Source organism: Lepisma saccharinum, chromosome 9, assembly GCF_977018435.1.
Source record: "Lepisma saccharinum chromosome 9, izLepSacc3.1, whole genome shotgun sequence".
Classification (NCBI taxonomy): Eukaryota; Metazoa; Arthropoda; class Insecta; order Zygentoma; family Lepismatidae; genus Lepisma; species Lepisma saccharinum.
This window is the reverse complement of record NC_139237.1, coordinates 41,617,667-41,639,158: the sequence shown is the minus strand read 5'-3', so window position 1 is coordinate 41,639,158 and position 21,492 is coordinate 41,617,667. Positions and strand designations below refer to the sequence as shown.

Sequence of the window (21,492 nt, the reverse complement as noted above, 5' to 3'; positions counted from 1 at the left end):
TGTCAATCCATTTACTTTGTGTTGGTATCCTTTGCAGAACAACAATCTATCTGACAGGCAGAAGATTATTGCAAGATAAGATATCTTGAAGTTGATTAGTTAAATTTCAGTTTGAAATTCTTTTACAGTTTTTTTAAATAAATTTTGAGTCTGAGTATATCAAATGTCAAATGTAAACCTTAAATTAAATATTTTAAATATATATACTGTATAATTGAATTAAATTAGAATTGTTGGATACATTGGAATCATACATTGGAATATTTTGGTGTTGGGGGGGGGGGGGGTGAGAGGTGATAATACATAAAGTTGAAATAGAGAAAACATCTGCTTGTAGCCTTGAAGTTTTGGAAAGTTTTCTTTGAAAACTGGGAATTATACTTGAATTTTATCATGGTCCTAGAGTGGTCATTCTATTATTGTGAGAATAGTGTAACTGCATTACAGTTATTCATTTAAAAGAAGTATCTAGTTGCAATTACTCAAGAAAGTAATCTGCTTTGAAGAAGATACACACATGCATGTGTAGTACACATGCAGGAGAGACTTATTACATTATCAATGATAGTACCGTATATTTCTGAATCCAAGAAGAGTTATTTTGCTGCAATTTCGTGCCCAGATGTATGGGGTCGTCTTGCTTTCATGGCATATGATGTGGAATTTTCCTTTTGTTTACTGAACAGAACCACTAAGCTCGAACTCTACCCTCTGCTATGCCTACTGCTTTAGCCTTGAACGTTCGCATGCCCTTTGAGCATTGTTGTGTGATAGCCCGTAATTAGTATTGTGGCGAACATTTTTTTTATCAATTTGTTGTGAGACCTTGTAGATTTCACTTTTAAACTTCGTAGTAAAGTGTGATATACTATACAGCGTGTCCACAAGAACATTCATGATTTAAACAACCACAAAATGTTAATATGTATATTATGAAATTTATACCGATACCATTCGAAAGAACAGCTGAAAGGATTTTAGCGGATGTGTAATCGTTGATGTTAACTACAACAATAGATGGCATAACAATAAAAGAATGAAAAAAATGGAAAAGAATCTTTCAATTGTTAATGTGTTATTGTAAATGGCATTGTTGTTAGAAGCAAATTGTGTTACTATTGTTTACTGGATGTTTAGGTTTGCATTTCAGTTCAGTGTGAATTCTGTAGTGTTTAAAGATTCATGGCGAACCCACAGGAACGTAGTTGGTGTGTACTGAAATACCATAATACACTGATAGTAGTGACAGTTCAGCATGCCTTCCGACGGACCTTCAGACATGTGGCACCTACTGACAAGACGATTCTGAGATGGTACAGATATTTTGTAGAGCGAGGATGCATATGTATTCACAAGAAAGGCCATTCAGGGAGACCATCTGCCAATGTGTAAATTGTGGAACAGGTGCGGGAGACGTAGTCCTATAAAGTCTGTGCGTAGAGCTAGCCTGCACTTAAACATCCCTAAATCCTCCGTGTCCAAAATCCTACGTCCTCGTTTGAAGTTTCATCCGTACAAATTGCAGTTACTGCAAAAGTTGAAACCTGATGACAGTGAAAACTGACTTTCTTTCTGTGAACATTTATTAACACTTATGGAGAATAATGAGGACCTGTCAGCGAAAATCATTTTCAGTGATGAAGCGATGTTCCACGTCAATGGGAAAGTAAACAAACACAATGTTAGGATTTGGGGGACCCAGAATCCACATTTTGTTTTGGAAGTTAAACGTAACTCCCCTAAGGTAAATGGGTTCTATGCCGTTTCGAAACTGAAAGTGTATGCACCATTTTTCTTTCACGAGGACACTATTAACGGTATGAATTGGCTTGATATGCTCAGTCACTGGCTTTTTTGACAATTAGAAGAAGAAGACAATGAATTTATTTTCCACCTCCTCACTGGCATCTCGATGTTCGGAATTTTCTAAATGAGAAACTTGAAGGAAGATGGAGTGGGTGCTCTGGAAACAAAGATGCTTTGTTCTGCAAGTGGCCACCGAGGCCCCCTGACTTGCCTGTCTGTGACTTCTTCTTATGGGGGTCACATAAAATATCTTGTATACGTACCTCCACTGCCTCCAGATCTGGAAGATCTGAAACGTCGTATCATTACCGCCATCGGAACCATCACTGATATGTTGGGACATGTGTGGCATGAGTGGGAATATAGCCTTGATGTTTGCAGCGTGACACGAGGAGCACACATTGAGTGCCACTGAGGTAGGTAGTTAAGTACTAATTTTTTTTAAATTATTTTAAGTATTAAAATTTTTTGAGATTCTGTTTCTAATGGCACCAATTTTATATGAGTACCGAGAGTGATGCTATATGTGTTTATAATCACGTAATGTTTTTGTGGATGTGCTGTTGCTGTACTATACGCTATCTGTATCTGCATCTGGGATGTCTGTCTCTGATTTTATTTTTTGGGTACCGGTACTTTTATTGTCTCTTTCATTTACTTGTAATAAGGTAACCATTTGTAAGTTTTGAAAATAGTTTTTCTGTAATCCCTTGTTGAAAAATGGGGGGGGGGGGGTTCAGCTTGAATTCGGAGTCGTCTTGCATTCAGATATATACAGTAATAGAAAATAGGAATAACCTTAATCATGCTAAGCTTACACTATTGAACTATTGGAAAAATAATGCTCAGCCACTGTTCCAAGCACTGGTTGTAACACTGTAGGAATTGATCAACGATTTTCAACTGCATTCTGGAAGACCAAGCATTTTAACAAACCCAGACACCTAACAAAGGATGACAATGATGACTTTTCAGAGATGGAAGAAACCTTTTGATGAGTTGTGATACAAGAGAGAAAGGTGGGGTCATGGAGACTGTGACTACATTAACCACACTTACTTAAAATGGCCCAACAAAATATGCTTAAAATCGGTTGTACTTTTGCTAAATAAAGGTAAATTGTTAAGCTGTATTTATAGTTTTTTTTGTTTTTTTTTGTTATTGCTGTAAGGATGTAAACATTACGCAGTAGAGTTTTAACAAATATGATAGTGTAAAAGAATTTATTGCTCTCTTTTCAGCTCCACTGGTGTTTCAGATGCTGCCAAACCTGATGGAAATCAGTCAGCAGACCCAAAGACAAAGGTGTACAGGAACAAAATGATTTGTCCTTGGTGCTTGAAGGAATGTGATGCTCCATCGAGATATGAGGAGCACATTCGAGTGCATACAAAAGAGAAACCATACACTTGTTCAGTATGTAATAAGCAATTTAGTCACAAGAGTAGTTGGCGTCGTCATTTGATGGTCCACGAATCAGATAACATTGCAAAGAAACAATTTTCCTGTTTTGTGTGCAACAGGCAGTTCAGTTACAAGAATAGTATGATGCGTCATATGACTGTTCATTCAGGAAAAAAGTTTTACTGTAAAGTTTGCGATAAAAAATTGCGGTCTGAAGATGAGCTGAATCATCATAAAGTGCTACATGCAGAAACTGCAACAGAGGAAAAACCAACTCTGTTTTGATATTAACGACAATCGCTTTTTTATGTATTGCTGAAAACTATGTCTGTCATATTCTTTAGTGCTAAGCTGATATCATTTCCAAGATTCTTATCAATTTCTACCATTACCAATATGTTGTAACAATATACTATAATTGTAATGATAACTATATAAATTGTAACAATATATATAATATACACAATATATACAATTATTCATTATGCATTTACAAAAATTAGATGACAATGAATTTGGAAACCTTATTTTGTCTGGCTAGCAGCATTCAAAAAAATATACAGTCAAGACAATGATATCTAGCAATAAAAATTTGATGTAACAATAGGCCTCCCCAATGGTGTAATGGAAGCACATAGTGGTTCAGATTCTCCTAAAACTGTAGTTATCGATCCTAGAAACGGAACTACACTTACAACAAACAAGAACAAACGCTGACATAAAAATATAATATGTAACTGGTATGTCCCGGGTTCGATCCCCGGCCGGTTCAAATCCGGGAACTTTTCTAAGGTTGGAAGCGGCCCCGGCGTCCACCCAGCGTCGAATAACATGGGTACCTGGGGGAGACCCTGGGGGGTAAAGGCGGTCAGGGGCATGGTGCTGATCACATCACCCCCACTCACGACCGGATCAAGAAAGTGTGGGGCATTATCCCCACACCCCCTATACACCTTCATGGCATGGTGCTAAGCACAGGGGAACACTTTACTTCTTCACTTTTTATTAATCCACCATCGTATTTGTAGCTCTTGCTACTGGTGGCAATTGTTGAATGTTAGGCCATTGGGGGGGGGGGGGGGGAGTAGTTCATAAGTTTTCAGAAGGCCGAAGTAATGCCAATGGGACAGACATGATGCAACCACACCTGTCCAACGTCCAAACCTTGGACCTCTGGTTTTGTAGCGTGTTATACTCAGTGGAATTCTTAGGAAGAAAAACTTTAAAAGTAGGGTGAAAAGAAGCAAAGTTGTGCGATGCATAAAAAGCCATGCTTAGTTCTTCTAAAACCTTCCAGTTATCGAGTTCATGTTTTAAGTCCACCTGATGCACAGTAAGGCTAATCGGGGATCCAAACCACTATGTGTGTCCTCCAGGTATTGAACCCGGGACCCCTTGATTCCATTGCTTCATAAAGGAGGCCCAATAAAACTTACAATTAGTCAGTAAAATTAATATTGAGGGACAAGGCCTGTGAAGTGTTCTTTCATTCAGTTGCACGTGGTCTACACATCGAGTCCCATATAGTTTCGAGAGCAAAATTTGCTTCCATATCACTTTTAAGTATTTCACAAATTGTCCTCACGATGTTGAAACAGCACAGAAATTTTAGAACTAATACTAGCAGGCACATACCCAGGGAAGGGGCTCGGGTGCTGCAGTCTTATCCCGAAATCCTACAAATATCTGATTTTAATAATGTTTAGTAGTAATGAAATTTACTTCATTAACAGGATTAAACATCTTGTATATGGTAAGTTGCAACCAAGAAATTCATCTTCAGCGCATTTACTCCTCCCCCCCAACCTTTTCGTCTTGATATGACTGCTGCCGATAAGGGATAAGCCCCTTCCGAAATCAAATTCTGGCTACCGGCCTGACCACCAGGGATCGGAACTTGAACCTTTCGATTGATAGATTAATTGAACTGGTGTTTTAAGTCACACACACACAGTGTGGCACAGTAAGGCTAATCGGGACTGGACCTACAGTTTAATGTGAGATCCGAACAACTATGTGCCTCCATCGGGAATCGCACCCGAGCAGATTCTTGAACCTGCCGAACCAAAGACGAGAGCGTAATCATTTGAGCGTGTGGGAACTTTGTTTTATCCAGTGCCATCATATATTCAGTTTTCCACACACAAATAAGATTAATTTTAAGAAATTAGACGTGTACATATAATTTCTTATCGTCATCATTTCCCAAGTGAACAATCAGATGCCATAGAAGACTCGGGCCCGCCCTATAGAATAGTGCTTAACGCGGTCGCCTTGAACTAAGAGATACCGGATTCGATTCCGGTATGAACTGTATACATGAGATGCCTAGCTTGAACTCATTACACACACATTTCATATTTGCACTGTGCCAATACTTGTAAACCTGGTTCCAGGACGTTATATCTAAAACCACGGAAAAGGATTTCATCTACTTCTCAATTTTCTTCCAGCAAATTTCAAATCTAAAAGACTAATAACATTGTTCTTGGTGTATCAGCCATTAAGCTAATGAGTTCATTCATTAGTTTCCCAAATAATGTCTGTGGATTTCGCGAGAGTATATCCGTAGACTGTTGGGAGCTACAGAAGAAAATGATGTTCCTTTCCAATTTATTGATTGATTGAGTTGGTGTTTTAAGTCCACTTTATACACAGTAAGTCAAATCGGGACTGGTTCTACAGTGTAAAGTGGGATCCGAACCACTATGAGCATCCACCGGGTATCGAACCCGGAACCCCTTGATTACAAGGCGACGAGGAGGCCCTTGCTCCTTTTTTTTTTACAAGACTAACTCTATATATAGATATATATATACACACACAGACACACACACATACATTTATAATGTATGTATACACTATAGGCCTATATGGTGTATAAATAGTTTGTTAATTTATAATACTTTGATAGAAAAAATCTCATGTGTAGGCCCCCCCCAAACTGATCAACCTAGCTACGTCCCTGCTGCACATTATATACGAGATATAATTTTTTTGTCACTTTTACCCATCCAAAACCAGAGTGCGCATTATACACACACGCGCACTATACACGCGTAAATACAGTATATAACTCATAACTGATTCAACAAACTATGTGTTTTATTGAAATCCACTGGATCTGATGATTCACATAAGAAGTTTGTTGATCTAAAATAAACTTTCACAGACCATTATACCATTTAAATAGTCCAGAGGTTTGGTTTAAAACATTCATAGGTTGATTTAGGAAGTAATCAGAACATTACAATAGCTGTCATTTTATCAGGGGTATTCAGACTGTGAAAATGTCGCATGCCATAATATTCTTACATGCTATCAAACATGCAGAATATGCAGCATACAGAAATATTGATAACACTAGGGAACAGCCATTTTGTACCCTGTTAGCGAATATGTGCTCTTTAACTAATTTCGGCATGCTGATTTTAGATTTGCCACTCATTTTTCTCCATCATGTACCATTTTCGATGTACGCGTGACGTCATATTTGGTATAATATGGGTAATGTATGCACCACTGAATTCCGCTTTTCTTGTAATCTGGCAATCTCATGTATACCTTCAGTCATCTTTTATGTGTTTGTATGTGATGTGTATTGTAACGCTGCTTGCTACAATAAAGGATATTAATATGCATTGTAATAAATGAACATGCAGTTTACAGCCTTTGAGATGTGCAATGACACAGTGGACTGGACTGTGATAAACTATGTCGACTGAAAGAACCCCTTAGCTGTGTATATCATCCTAACACATTCTGTTACATTTATGACCAGTGCAATCCAAAATTGCAATGTAAAAACATCACAGATTGTGTAAAGATAATGTACCGACTGTACTTTGGTTGTCACTGGGAAGTCAAGACCGTCCATGTGTTTCACATGTTACATGTCAGAGTTGTGCTTTAATGCTAAGAGAATGGTTGAATAGTATTCATTCAATGACTTTTGATATATCTATGATATGGCTTAAACCAAGGGACCATGTGAAAGATTGTTATTTTTGTCGCATCGTAATGCGTGGCTATTCCACGAAGAATAAAGGCATATGCATATGCCAATGTGCCCTCTGCATTGAAGTCAGTACCACATTGTGAGGGATTCCCAATTCCTAAATCACTATCCACCACAGTGGAATTGAACATTTCTCGTGACCAGGAAAGTATTTTTAAATATAAACTATAGTGTTAGAGAGAAAAAGTAGGTAAGTTACATTTTTTCATGATAAATTTCAAATCTTTTATTTCATCTGAAATTTAATTGAATAACATCGCCAGATGTCAGCACACCTGGTACTGTACTCTGACATGACCAATATTGCCAGCACACTTTGTAATTGTTTTTAAAAAACATAATTTTGTTATGATTAACCCCATAAATCGTCTGTAATGCACAAAATAACTCTCATCCCCTAATGTGCCTTCATAGCATGTTGCTATATGCACAAGGAACTTCACCTTTCTTTTTACTTTTTATACATAGAATACATAAAAATGCATCGTTATTTTATCAATTCAATAAATACCCATTGAAACTATCGACACACATAAAAAATTATTGCAAGCGATATAAATATTTTATCCATGTTTTTCTTTTCTTCATACAGTATTTTTTTTTTTTTTTTACACCTTTCAAGTTTTTATTCCATACTGAACATTTGTGCAGATAATTATTTTCGTGTTTAATGAATATCCATACAGATAAAGTTAATATCTAGTACAAGCTTCATGTCTCTATTGTTCTTTGTACAAAAGTTAAGAACGTTCAAAGTCTCGGTTGTGAGACTTTTGAGACACCCTGTGTATCTCGGATACACAAATTTTGAGACTATCTCTAAATTCCTTACTCCGAAATTAATAAAGAACACATTATTTAATCCAGGATACAGAAGAAAAAAAAGTTGAAATTTGTTCCCTAGAGTAATCTACAACAAATAAGCACTCACTGTGATTAACTAAGAGGTTCGAAAATTATGCAAAATAACTGTAACATAAATACAACATGTAATAATATGATTCGACAGCATGTAGTGTTTAAAGAAAATTCTAGTTTAGTAAGAGGGGAAGTCAATATATAAGTTGCAAAATGAAATATCATCTAATTGCTGCAATGTGAAATTGTTTTATGAATATCAGTCGTTGCACTGATTCTTTCTGGAAGTGTCGGTGTAGGTGGCAGCACCACCATGTATCATATATGGCGCTAGTATTCACGTTCTCGTGCGGCGGTGAGTCATTCGAGTGCCAAGTGGATAAGATGGCAGGTGTTCAAGGTCACCCAGTCAGCATGGAAGGTGATGGTCACCATGTTTTGGGACAGTAAAGACATCCTACCCGTGGAATTTCTGCCCCAGAGTCACACTGTCAGTGCAGCCATGTATTGAAGAAGTTATGGTCAGCCATTCGCAGGAAACGTCCAGGTGCTTTGACAGATGGAGTTCTTCTGTTAGATGACAACGCTCGTCCACACAGTGCCAATACCACAGTGGCTCACATAGGTTGAAAACTACTGGAACATCCTGCCTAAAGTTCGGATTGGCACCATCCGACTTTAGTCTCTTCGGCCCACTAAAGAATCACTTGGATGGTCACCGGTTCCAGGATGTGGAGGAGGTCCATCGGGAGGTTACCAGCTGGCTATGACACCAACCACAAACCTTCTTTGCTGCTGGCTTTGAGGAACTCATGAAATGCTGGGACAAGTGCCAAAATGTTCATGAAGATTACGTTGAAAAATAAACCACATTTCATCAACTTTTCTTTCTATTCAATTTTGCAAATTATATATTGACTTACCCTCATAATATCTGTTATTGAGAAAATTGAAGGCAACAAAATCCATCAGAGCATATTATTACAGCTTTCTGGTCTCGAATTTGTTGTCTACCCAAATCCATGGCCCGTGAGAGTTCCAAAAGGAGAATTAATGGATCAGTGTGAATAGATTAATACTTTATAGGCAAGGAAATTCACAAAATGCAACATGTACTTCCAGACATGAATACTTACTAACACATAGAATCTGATCCTACAATTACAGTAGTAACATTATCATAAAACTAAATCATTGTTTCACGAGACTTAACTTTGGGCAGGCTGCTTTGTTGATGTTTTCTCTCTCATTGTCATCAATGGACATTTTTTCTTGCACATACAGCATTCTTTTATCTCCAATTTATGCTGATGAATATTATAAAGTTACATTTTAATATGTTTGGATAATTTTTTTGAAGCTCCGGTAATGTTCCGAAGATTGATGTTTGCATTATTACATGAGATTAAGGTATGGTATTACTAATTAGGTCATTTTAATCGCTATATAACATGAAAGAAGAGATGGGAAATAGTTGCAGAACAGCCCAGCCCAGCCTTCAAAATAATACTCCAGAGAATATTTTCAACATCCAAGGAATAATTATAAAGTGGCGTAAAGTTATTAAATTAAATCTGGTTTAGTAATTATGGTTATGCAATGGACATTTCCACTATGACATGACATACATTTTAAACCCATTCATTTTATGGATAATGACACAAAAATGGCATGTGCAAAATATTTCAGTGATATTTGTTTTAGTTTTTGAGAAACACACCTTCAAGCACTGCTGAAATTCAAGTTCTATGTCACTGAAGAGAAAACGTCCTCTGATTGGCCTGACTTCATCACTTCAAAGTTATTTGTTACTGTGCAAAACACAAGTATCTTATAACTTCCAGTGTAAAAACGTGAGCAGTATTTACTATAATTCAGCCACTTGGTAGAGGGTTTTTCCGTGGACTGACAAAGCAATACTGGTAACAGTCAATGGCTGAACACATGAACAGCCTTGTTCATTGCTATTGTTCATTCTGACTGGCAATAAATTATTGTCACAAAAATGCCTTTTCTGGAATTACAATTATTTTCGTCATAATATTTTGTTCACAAATTTTAAAATAACAACACATTTAGAACACCCAAGTTTACACATCAATTTCTTCAGTATAAGTGGTGATATGGTAAATATATATATATATATATATATATATATATATATATATATATATATATATATATATATATATATATATATATATATATATATATATGTATATATATATATATATATACAAATAATGAAGGAGACAGTAAACACTTACCACACGAATAGAAATAATTCAATATTTCGCGATCTGAGTCGCATTTTCAAGAAGGTAGATATATATATTAAGTGGAGTTTTGAAATTTCCTGCACTAAACGACTGTTTTCTTCAGTTAATATATACATATATATATATTGCAAATTTATGTATCTATCCTACTTTTATGTCAATTTTTCATAATTTTGTCTAACCGCAATGATGAGAATGCGTGGTCAATTTAGTATTTATCTTCTCTAACATCACATTTCTTGCCGCTTTTGGCTAATCGCTACAATGAAGATGAATGACTACAAGCAGTATTCAAAGTTGGGGTGCAGGAGGACACTGATGTAATCTTCTCTTATCTGCATAAAAATATTTGCTCACAATTTATAATGACTGCACACCAGAAACGAAACACAAACTGAAATTGCCTTATTGAAATGAAAGTATAAGGTTTATAAATAAAGTGAACAATATGAAATCTGAATACCATACTTTTATCTCATTGTTATTTTGCACTACAGGTTACAGTATATTTCGATAAATATAAGTAACCAATTTTACAAGCAATATTTTTTGCATGACTTGATGAGAACACGCACGTGGCAGAACACTTATTTATCTTGCATGTGGGCAGCAGGGATGTTTAATAGAAGAATGATCATTACAAAGCATAGCTTTCCATTCGACTATTGCTCTTTCTGCCATTATTTAAATCTGTACAGAATGGCTCTCCGTGGGCTACCTCCAGTAAACTGAATGCTCGAAGAGCAGACAACAAATGAGCTCTAAGTAATGATGTATTAACATGGTGGGCCATCGCAGCTTTGGAAGTCTCATTTTTGCCTCAAACTGAACACAGAGAAATGTGAGAACTTGCAGGGATCATTTTTCGAGGGTCATCATCATCATCATCATCCTTCGCCGTTTCCTGCCTCTGGCTAGAAGTCAAGCCTCTCCATTTTCTTCTGTCTTTCACCATTCCTCTCTTTCCACAGTGTTCCAATCTTGTCCTCTTCTCCTGACACTCATTCGAGGGTGTAGTTTTGAAAATTATTGTAAGCAAAATTTAGTGGAAATGTCCATTGTTTGAACATTTTGAAATTGTAGCATTTTATTATATATATATTCTGTGCCTCTACTCTTCGTAACCACAATCTCTTTCTTCTCTGTTGAAACTGCGACCTGGGTCATGAAATATCAAACTTTTTCTTATACATATATACATATGTATATATAATTTGTCTTTTCTTCAAATGAAGATTTCTCAACAACGAGTTTTCTGATTTTGTTCAAATGTAAATTATTTTTATTCAGGATCCATTGTTATGATCAATGGTGAAGCATGTTCCATCATGTTTGAGCCTTTTCCTATTTCATCAGTGTACAATTTAGAGTGCTGCATGGAACCACTTTTGCTCGCTCATACTTGTTCGAGTCTGTCACCTTCGAGCATGCTACGCTTGAGCATATAAAATGGAATATAATTTAAATGTGACAATAATCGTAAACACATATGATTAAAATATGGTACTCTCAGCCTACAATCGTCTATTTGATTTTTATGTATCCCTGTATTGGTAAGATAGGCTAAACTACATTTCAACATGGAGATGACTATGTGTACTTAAATTTTAATTTTACTGCGTCTTTCGCTTCATGATCCATATTTGAGGGCCAACTACCACAGACAAATTACAGTTATACATGCACTACTGGGCATCGACAATATACCACTCGTTTTACCTGTTTGAATGTTATTCATTCAAGCAAACAAGCTCTGAAATCTATCTGCTATCTAGCGGTGTTCGTGTGAACTATTTGACACTTGAGTGAAATCCTCTCATTGCGGCACTCTAGTACCATTCATTCTGATTGTTGCAATTAAGCTAACTATGTAAGAAGCTATTTAAAGTAGCTAAAAATTCAAATAAAATTAAGTACTATATATATGTAGTTGAGAATGATGCCTTTGTTTTATTTGCCATCCTTGTATGACTTCTACATCCTTGCATGACACCCAAAATTCTTATGAGTTTAATATGTTAAATGAGTTACGGCTGTTCATTAAGTGCTAGCATGAAGATTGTGAAATTTGTAATTGCATTCCTTGTGTCAATTTACATGTGATGCATGAAGTTCGTTCTTGCACAAAACTCGCCAACTGGGAGGCTGGTTTATTCTGTGAAAATTGTCTGCTTCTTGCAGACAGTGTGCATGCATGACAGTTTAAAACTTTGCCTATTTGGAAAATGCAATATAATTTGAAGAGAGAGCAATATGAAGCAACATGCACAAGGTGGGTGTGCCTTAAATGTTCTTAAAATTATATTAAAATGAGGAAGAAGGTCTGCAGCCAAGTTTATTTCTGCTAGAAGGATGCTGGATGCCATGTGAAAAATTTGTATAAACAAAACAGTATGACTGACACTTTCGCCTAGCACATTCTTCAAGTTGGTTGGTTCACCAGGTTAAAAAGGTCAATAATTTTCATTCAATTCATTACAAGTTAAGTAACACACCAAGAAGACAGAAAGATTAAATTAAATATGCCCGAGGTTTGAACCCTGTGCATGGCATGTTACATTGTTTTTGTTCTATTCCCCATTTTATTAGTAATCATTCGGCTTAATTGTTGTGATTAACCCAAGAAGTGGAAAACGTAAAATAATTATATGGAATTCTGAGAGTAGACATTGTAAAATTATTTCCATTAATCATTTATTCTGTTACTTACAAACAGTAATGACTGTCTGTAAAATATCTTTACTAGGGCTGAGCTGATACCACTTTGAACCAATACCGATGCCAATACTCTCATCGATACCCACCGATACCGATACTTGTATAATTCCAATTTAAAATAGCAAAGGCTAGTTATTACTAATTACATATATACAAATATGTATGTGTGTGTGTGTGTATATATATATAATATGTATGAGTATAATTATTATTATAAAATTTATAGATATGTTTTTCTGACAAGCTGCGATGAATAAGCTACGAAATGATGCTCTGTTACAACGATGAATCTCAACTTTACAATCTTTTTTAGACCAGTGACAATCGATCAGAGTGTTCCAAATATGAGAGAAATAAGAGTGAGGTGATCGTTTCCCCTACCCCCCCCCCCCCCCAATTTTGAAAACTTCCTCTAAAACTAAGGGATCACTCTTCCCAAACTAACATTAAATCATCCGTGGATACAAGAATAATTGATGACTTTCCAGCCCCGGACAGGATGTCTGAAAGTAACAGTAAAACTGCAATGTAAAACCTACCTCGTTTATTTTATGTAGTTTAACAAAGGGAATAAAAATAATAAATGAAATGTAAGGAGAGAATGAAAGCTTACCAGTCTCTTGGTTCTATACCAGGCGACTGACTTCGGTACAGTGATATTCAGAAGTTACTTTGCTTTCAACATATATACTTTCGGCAAATTATTTCTAAAAATAATAAATGCATAGTTCTATTCCTTGGCGTGGAAGGAAATCCAAACCCATCACTACACTTTCCAGAAAGTAAGTGCAATCAACTGTTATTCAAAGAAAGTTATTCCCTTGATGCATTCCCTGGGTCGAAACATGCCTGTTGAAACCCAGTTATACAGGTCAGGACAAACGAAAGTCTAACGGAAAGGAAATGGGGAATTAACCCAGGTATTTGAATTTTCTGGAATATGCTATGTACTATGTCTGAGACGCGTCCACCACTCACATGGCCGATGATGGTTTTGACTGCAGGGACCTCATTGGGATTATTGTGACACGAGGCCACATCTGTAGGATCAATGCCTGATAGACTTTGAAGGAACTCCTATGGGGATAATTTCATGTTACTCTTGATTTGCAAGATACTTGACCGTGAGTCTTATCTGCGTATGGATCTTTGTCACGTACTTGCTGTTCACGGAACTTGAGTCCACGTTCAATTAACAAATGCACAAATACTTTTTTTTTCACCTTTATTCAAAGCCAAAGGTAAGTTGGAAAAAGTGAACGAACTTTCTAAAATAAACAAACGTTGGCTTTGGATGCACTTCTAGCCACTCAAAAACAATGGTATCGGTGGAAAAAGTTCAGCCGATACTTAACGATACCGATACCACTGGTTCATCGGTATCAGCTCAGCCCTAATCATTACTTTAAACTTGTCATCAGATTTATAGCAAGTTATATTGAATGTGTGTTAAAATAAAATTTGAGATATTGAAAACTAAAGCAATTTTAAATTAAGAATAGTAGGGGAAGAGGGTGGGGTAGACATGGTCTCCAAAATTATGCACATGTATGATATTAACTTATTGTACATTATATCCTACTTCCCTTGAAATTATATTTTTTTAAGGCATACAGCAATTAATGCATTTCAAACCTAGGAATGCTTTTGGAAATAACAGTGTCTGGTAGGCGTTATTCATGACTGAAAATTTGTAAACAAGTGCAAAATTTCTGCAATGCCTTGTTAGACGTATATAGATAATAAATAATAATTTAAAAAAAACAACTAATTTTTGCTCTATTTTCAGATTTGCTGCTGTTGGAATGCTACCAAAGGGAAAGGATGTGAAAAGGCATGTATGTTCATTGTGTTTGAAAAGATTCTATAGTCCAGCTGATGTCAAGAGACACTTTCGAACCCATACAAAGGAAAGGCCTTTTGAGTGCCCTCTGTGTCAGAAAAGCTTCAATGTGAAATTCAGTTTGAGACGTCATATGGGAGTGCATCTAGAACATAAAGAATGAATTACAAGAAAATAGGACTTATGCAAGGTTCACAGCATTTTGGTCGGTGGTTTTTCTCCTTTTTCTTCTTACACAAGGTGGCCACGAATTAAAGGAGCATCTTTTGTCATTTTGTAACTTTTGTATTAATGAAGCTAGTATTTTTCTTTTCCTTTTTATCGTTCTTTACACGTATGTAAAATCTAACTGACGTAGCGGAAGAAGTGGATGTTGTTTAGAATGGCAGCAAGTCGCCTAACTATTGAGCAGCATGTAAAATGTGTACGTGTATTTTCCATTACCAATAACATGTAGCTGAAGTTCAGCGACGAATGCCGCAGGAATGTGGACCTCTAGCACTTAAAAGTGACACTGTCTCAAGAATCAACAAGTTATTTGATGCAACCGGAAGTGTTTCAGACCTTAAAAATCTGGTAAGGCACGAACAGATAGAAGGAAAGCCAATTACGTCTCCAAGCTTGCATTGATTTAAATAGAGCTCAAATTGATAAATATGTGGAAAACAGATAAAATTGTCATTGTGAAGTCTAAGTTACTATCTTGAGGAAATAAAAAGATTCAAATATTATAAATATGTTCCCATTGTTAAACGTAATTGATGACAAAAAGTGCCTCCTTAATTTGAATTTGAATTTATTTTCTTCCATTGACCCTTGATTAAAAGGGCATGGAAAACAAAAAAGAAGAAACATTGTGTAGTACATTACATTACTACACCAAAGTAAACATTGAAAAATACACTTCAATACACTACAATAAAAATAAAAACACATTAGCATTGCATCATTGAAATAAGAATACAATTAAAATACATATTGTTTAGTACATTGGCCTTGCATCATGAAAATAAGAATAACAATAAAATACATATTGTTGGCTTTGCATCAAAATAAGATTTTTTTAAAAAACATTTATTATAATTATGCTGGAATATCAGGCAGGGGGCTGTTTAGTTCAACTATCATGAGGTTTGCTTGTGAAGTGTATACACATTGAGCATGTTTCTAAGTTATATTGTCTTGTTCCGTGAATTCGGTGAGACTGTAGAGAGCTCTCTCTGTCATATATTATTTTATTGTTTGTATTTGTTTATTTTTTAGAGATATCAGTTTTATGTCATGAGGCAGCTGGTTGTACAATATTTTCCCAGCATTCATTGGTGATTGTTTTGAGATATTGAGTCTGTGTTGGTTCTGGTAATAATTATCTTTCCTTCTTGTATTGTGGTTGTGTATTTGGTTATTTTTAGTCATGCTTCTAGTATTTAGAACAAACGTTATAGCCGTATAGAAGTATAGGGAGTATATTGCAATTATTTGTTTCTCCCTGAATAACTCTTTGCAAGATTCCCTACAGCCTAGTTTGTACATTATTCTAAGTGCTCTCTTTTGAAGTCTCAGTATTCTGACAGTATTATTATAAGATGATCCACTCCACGCTATTATACCATATTCAACATAGGGGTAATTTCTGTTAAATTATATTCAGCCATTTCTTTTAGCAGGTATAGATTAGATGATAGTTTACTGCAGATGTTGTTAATTTGTTCTTCACACGTTAATTTTTTATCTAGTATTATTCGCAAAACCTTTACTGAAGTGGCCACCCTGTGTATTGCATCATGTGAGCACAAAGTACCTTGCTTTACACATATACCATTATAATAATAATATAATATATATAATATATAATAATGATTTAGTTGTAATGTTATTTGTATTTATGTAACAACACAAAATAAATATTCTTAATCATTGATCATTAATAAACCCATATTGCTTTGGTTATTTGTAGCTCTCTGTGATTTTTATTAGATGTAGTTAGCAACGACATTAAACTAGTGCAACATTCTACCTGGAAAACCTGAAATGTCAAGAAATTTCATAAAAATATTCAAGCAATCTCGAAATGTAAGATAATTGTAAATATAAATATTTTACAATCAGGAGAAATTTAATCATTAAAACTAACCCTAAAATTCCTATAATTTAATTTTTTGGGCAAAAATTCAATATACAATATGCAATGCAGAATACAATACACAATGTTTTGCAGGATATGGTATAAATTGTAGAAGTTTCGGCATGTTTTTAAACAATCCCAATCAAAGACAGTTTTCTCTTCACATATTTATGAACAGTAATTTGATATAACAGGTATTTATAAGGAAGAGGGAAAATATATGCCGTTTCTTGCAACTGAATTCAGGGCTTTCACATTTCTACTCTGAAAATACATATACTGTAAACTGCCTTTAGAAACACATGGTAGAGTTGGTGAAATTTACCGTTATGGAATCATATATTTACCCAGGAAAATTATTTGGTGTATTTCCATGATTTTTAAACAATGAATTACATTTACTGATGTATTATCTCTTGATTTTTACCATTAATGTGCTTGTCTGATGGTACTGGCATAAATTACAGAATTTTTTGGAATCTTATGTCAAATATGGAAAGGAAGAAGAAGAAGATATTCAAAAGTCTGGAACAGTCAGAAAATTTATTTCTTCAAATTGCGTGAGAAGGCTGTAATATTTCTGCATGTGAGTAAAGTGTAGAGTAATACTGAAAACACATAGAGTAATAATACAATCTTTAAAATGTAGTCAGTGTTCTGGAAAGAACATATCTCTCTATTCAGAACCAGAAGAGGTCAGATAGGAGGTAGGTGAATATTGTTGTCTTTCTATCCAAATGCAGGGAATAAGTATAGTAATCTTCTGTGCGAATTTGTCTTTATTTCATTTACTAGTGGACTGTTACAATATAAAATTGGAATCTGTTAAAACAGAACTTAATGGTTCATCTTCCATTGCTTAGTTGGCTAGGGTGTCTCCATTGTAAACTGAGTTTGACATTTTGATTGGCTGTTTGAGTCTCCACTCAGCCAGTAGTTTTTTTGTTTTTTTTTTCCTCCAAAGGTTTCTGTGGTTGGTGGTTTATAATGTATGTTTATTAAAATTGTCCTATTGCTTTCACTGTAATTTAAAACCATGTGAGAATAATTTTTGAAAGCACATCATTGGCTCTCGTGGACTGTAATATTCGTTATAAATTGATGTTTTGCGTTTATTAGAAACATTTCTAGAATGAAGAGCATAGTATGACAACATTAATGAAAATATTACTTCTTCACTAAAAATATCAAAAAAAAGTTTAATCTTGCAGTTCATACATGTGTTGAATAATATTACAAATTACTCGACATATTCATAGGATAATAATAAAGAAAATATTAATAATAACATGAAGAAAAACGGTTAGATTAGTAATTACACATGCATTCTTGCTTTGACTAAATATGTTACAGGCCAGCAAGTTGTTGGTGAAAGTTCTTCTAATGTGTGGAAATGTATGTGTAAGAACATTTGAAAATGTTATGTGATTTCTATGGTGAAAAACAAGTGTTTAAACCACGGGAAAAACAACATGTCCTCGCTTTCATCTACTAATCGTATTTGGTGCTACAGTCAAAGTGCATTTCGAAAGACTTTCACTTCCAGTCTATGACTTCAAGACCGAACTGCAAGACCATACTCGGAGCATGCTAGCTTCAAGTATGGTCTTGCACCTTTTGGGACACAGCCTGTGTTTCAGAAATATTTAGTCCATATTTTTTTTTTTCTTAATTTTAATGGTAGAAGCAGCTTGTATAAAATAATTTATATATTTTTTATATATCTTTATATATATATAAATAGGGCATGATATCTTAAATGTGTTTTCAATATGACGTGTCATAAATAATTAGTCTAATTTATAAGATGTTACAGAGTCTGTTCCTTTTTTTCCAGGTCTCGTAATGCTGAACTAAACGAAAAAGCAACAAAACCTGCAAATAACAATTCATCTGCAAGCAGACACATTTGTTCCTGGTGTTCACAAGAATATTCCTGTTCATCTAAACTTATGATACACATTCGAGTTCACACTAAGGAAAAGCCCTACAAATGCCTCTATTGCAATGCATCTTTCAGTCAGAAGAATAACTGGAACCGTCACTTGTCACTTCACAGGCCAGATAGATTTTACTGTGTGGTTTGCAGAAGGGCATTGCCATCTGAGAGATTGTTGGAATATCACAAGATTATGCATTCTGCAAGAAAGTGTGATGATTTAAATTAAGATTGAAGCTAGTTTGAGAAAAGTGTTTAGGTACTTTTATACATACATCTGTATCCAAATCCATATATGTTGTTCATTTACCCCTCTATTTAATTAATAAATACTTAAAGATCGTGTTTTAATTTATTGCAGAGAAACTGAGAAACCACCACTGTTAATTCATCTAGCAAACTTTTAGGAAAAATATTATAGTCACTGTCTTTCCATTTCTTTAATTGTTTCTGTTGAAGTTCAACAATATAAATTCATACATGTATTGTCTTATCAGTCACATCCTCTTTGTAATGCTTCTTTATAAGAAAATATTTTTTAAAAAATAAAGGAAATAAAAAGTTTATATGGAAATTAAGCATAGTACAGTGGGATGCACAAGTATTACCAAGCAAATTGTCCATCATCATGTTTACTCTCTTTGTTTTATCCAATGAGAGCTTCAAGAATTAAAACAAATAATAAACAAGCTCCTGACAAGCTCTGCACCAGCATACGTAAAAATTCATTCCTCAAAAATGCGTAGAATGCAACAGAAAAATTAATTAAATAAGTCATGGACAATTTGCTGAGCTTTACTTGTGCACTCCACTGTACAGTGGAATAAAGAATATACATTTTTCCACATTTAAAGTTGTGTTTTTTTAACTTTTATTCTTTAAGAAATGTTAAGTTGTATTATGCAACTGGATGTTGTAATAGTTCAAGATGTAATTTCCCACTCTGTGCAGTTAATGCAACTCTCAACATTTGCACTTGCAACCAGGGACTGGAACATTGATGTATACACTAAACAGAAATGCATGTGTGAATACATTTATAGAGATAAATATTTATTTACTTTTTTCAGTGTTTCATAAACTTGATTTGTTTACCACATGCTGTGATGAAACTGAACTACAGGGTGTCCCAAAAGTAACACAGGATTTAAATTGTGTGCAATTTTTTCCCCTGGAGGGTTGGCAGTGTTCTGCGAGGTCACGTGTTGTAGTAAAAACATTGTGGTTAGTCAATATCAAGTGCTACACAACAGAGGAGCGAGTGACGATCATTAAAATCCATTACAAGTACGGAGACTGTGGGCAAATTACCTGACATTTTCGGCAGGAGAAGCACCACAAATAAAACAACTGTGCGACCTCTCAAACTGTGCAATATTTTTTTTCTGGTGATTCTTTAAGTCCAAAGTTTATGCTGTGAAATAAGAACAAATCCAGAATTGAAAGCAGAAATTCCAAGAGTTATGAAAGGAATTGAACCACAGTTAGGCAAAAAAGTGATTCAGGATTTTGTCAAAAGAATTCGAGTGTGTCAAATGCGTCGTGAAGGACATTTGTCAGATATCCTCTTCCACATTTAATGGCATTGTTTACCCTTTCAAACAATGTAATAACTTTGCTAACTAATAAATACATAAAATGATTTCTTTCTTAAATGAAATCCTGCGTTTCTTTTTAGACACCCTTTATAAAATTCGCTGTTCAATCTTTAAGGTGCAAACTTAGCATATGATAAAATTTCTTATGTATGAATGAAGAAAGTTCTATTATACAAATGCTTCTATACGAAGGAACAGATTTTAAGAACAATAATCATACTGGGAACGAGGCCAATAGTGCTGGACAGTTCTACTTCTAATGTTGCCTTCCCTCTTTCCAAGGACAGAATTTCTTTTTGGTTGCACATTACAATGTGACATGAAGGCACAAAGGCCAATATGGAGGTGGGCTGCACATATTCACAATCTCGACCATATGGAGGTGATATGATCGGCATCATGCTCCCACTGCCTTTAGCTCCAGGGATGCAGACTGGATGAGGCCCAGAGCTGGTTCTTGCAGGAACTTAGCCTAAAATTTCCCAGCATGCAAATCAAACCTGGGTCTTTTGAGTAGCAGTCAGATACCATACCAACTGGTCCACTACAACTCTGCACTACAACTAGCGACACAGTGCAGCAAATTTCAGCATGTTAACTTTTTCTGCATAAAAGATGTTTGCTAAGTTAGAATCTGGAATTAGATTTGCAGCTTACCACCATGGGCACTGAGCCACCACTGTTCATGTCCAATGCTTTCAGAGTTCTTCATGAGGAAAAGTTATATATGAACTAATGGTAGCATTATGTTATGTAATTCATTTGAATGTTCCTGAAATATATTTTTTCCCTGGCAGGATTATGATAATGTGATTGAGACCAATCCTTCACAGTGTAGTGAGTGCTTCTGATATAGCGAGACCATTCCCACAGGAAGAAGCAGAATGTTGTATACCCTTTTTCA

The 21,492-nt window shown here is 35.2% G+C and overlaps 1 protein-coding gene across 5 annotated transcripts in view; it reads left to right on the top strand.

Moving 5' to 3' along the window:
- LOC145992025 (uncharacterized) overlaps positions 1-21,492 on the top strand; it is a 276,188-nt gene that overhangs the window by 205,338 nt on the left and 49,358 nt on the right. Inside the window, exon 4 of one of the 5 annotated variants that reach the window (XM_083128069.1) lies at positions 14,873-15,600. The exons of the other annotated variants lie outside the window; for them this stretch is intronic. Coding sequence (XP_082984195.1) covers positions 14,873-15,089 — 217 coding nt within the window. The 3' untranslated portion in view covers positions 15,090-15,600. Of the gene's footprint in view, positions 1-14,872; positions 15,601-21,492 lie in introns of those variants that run through there. 5 annotated transcript variants of the gene reach the window in all.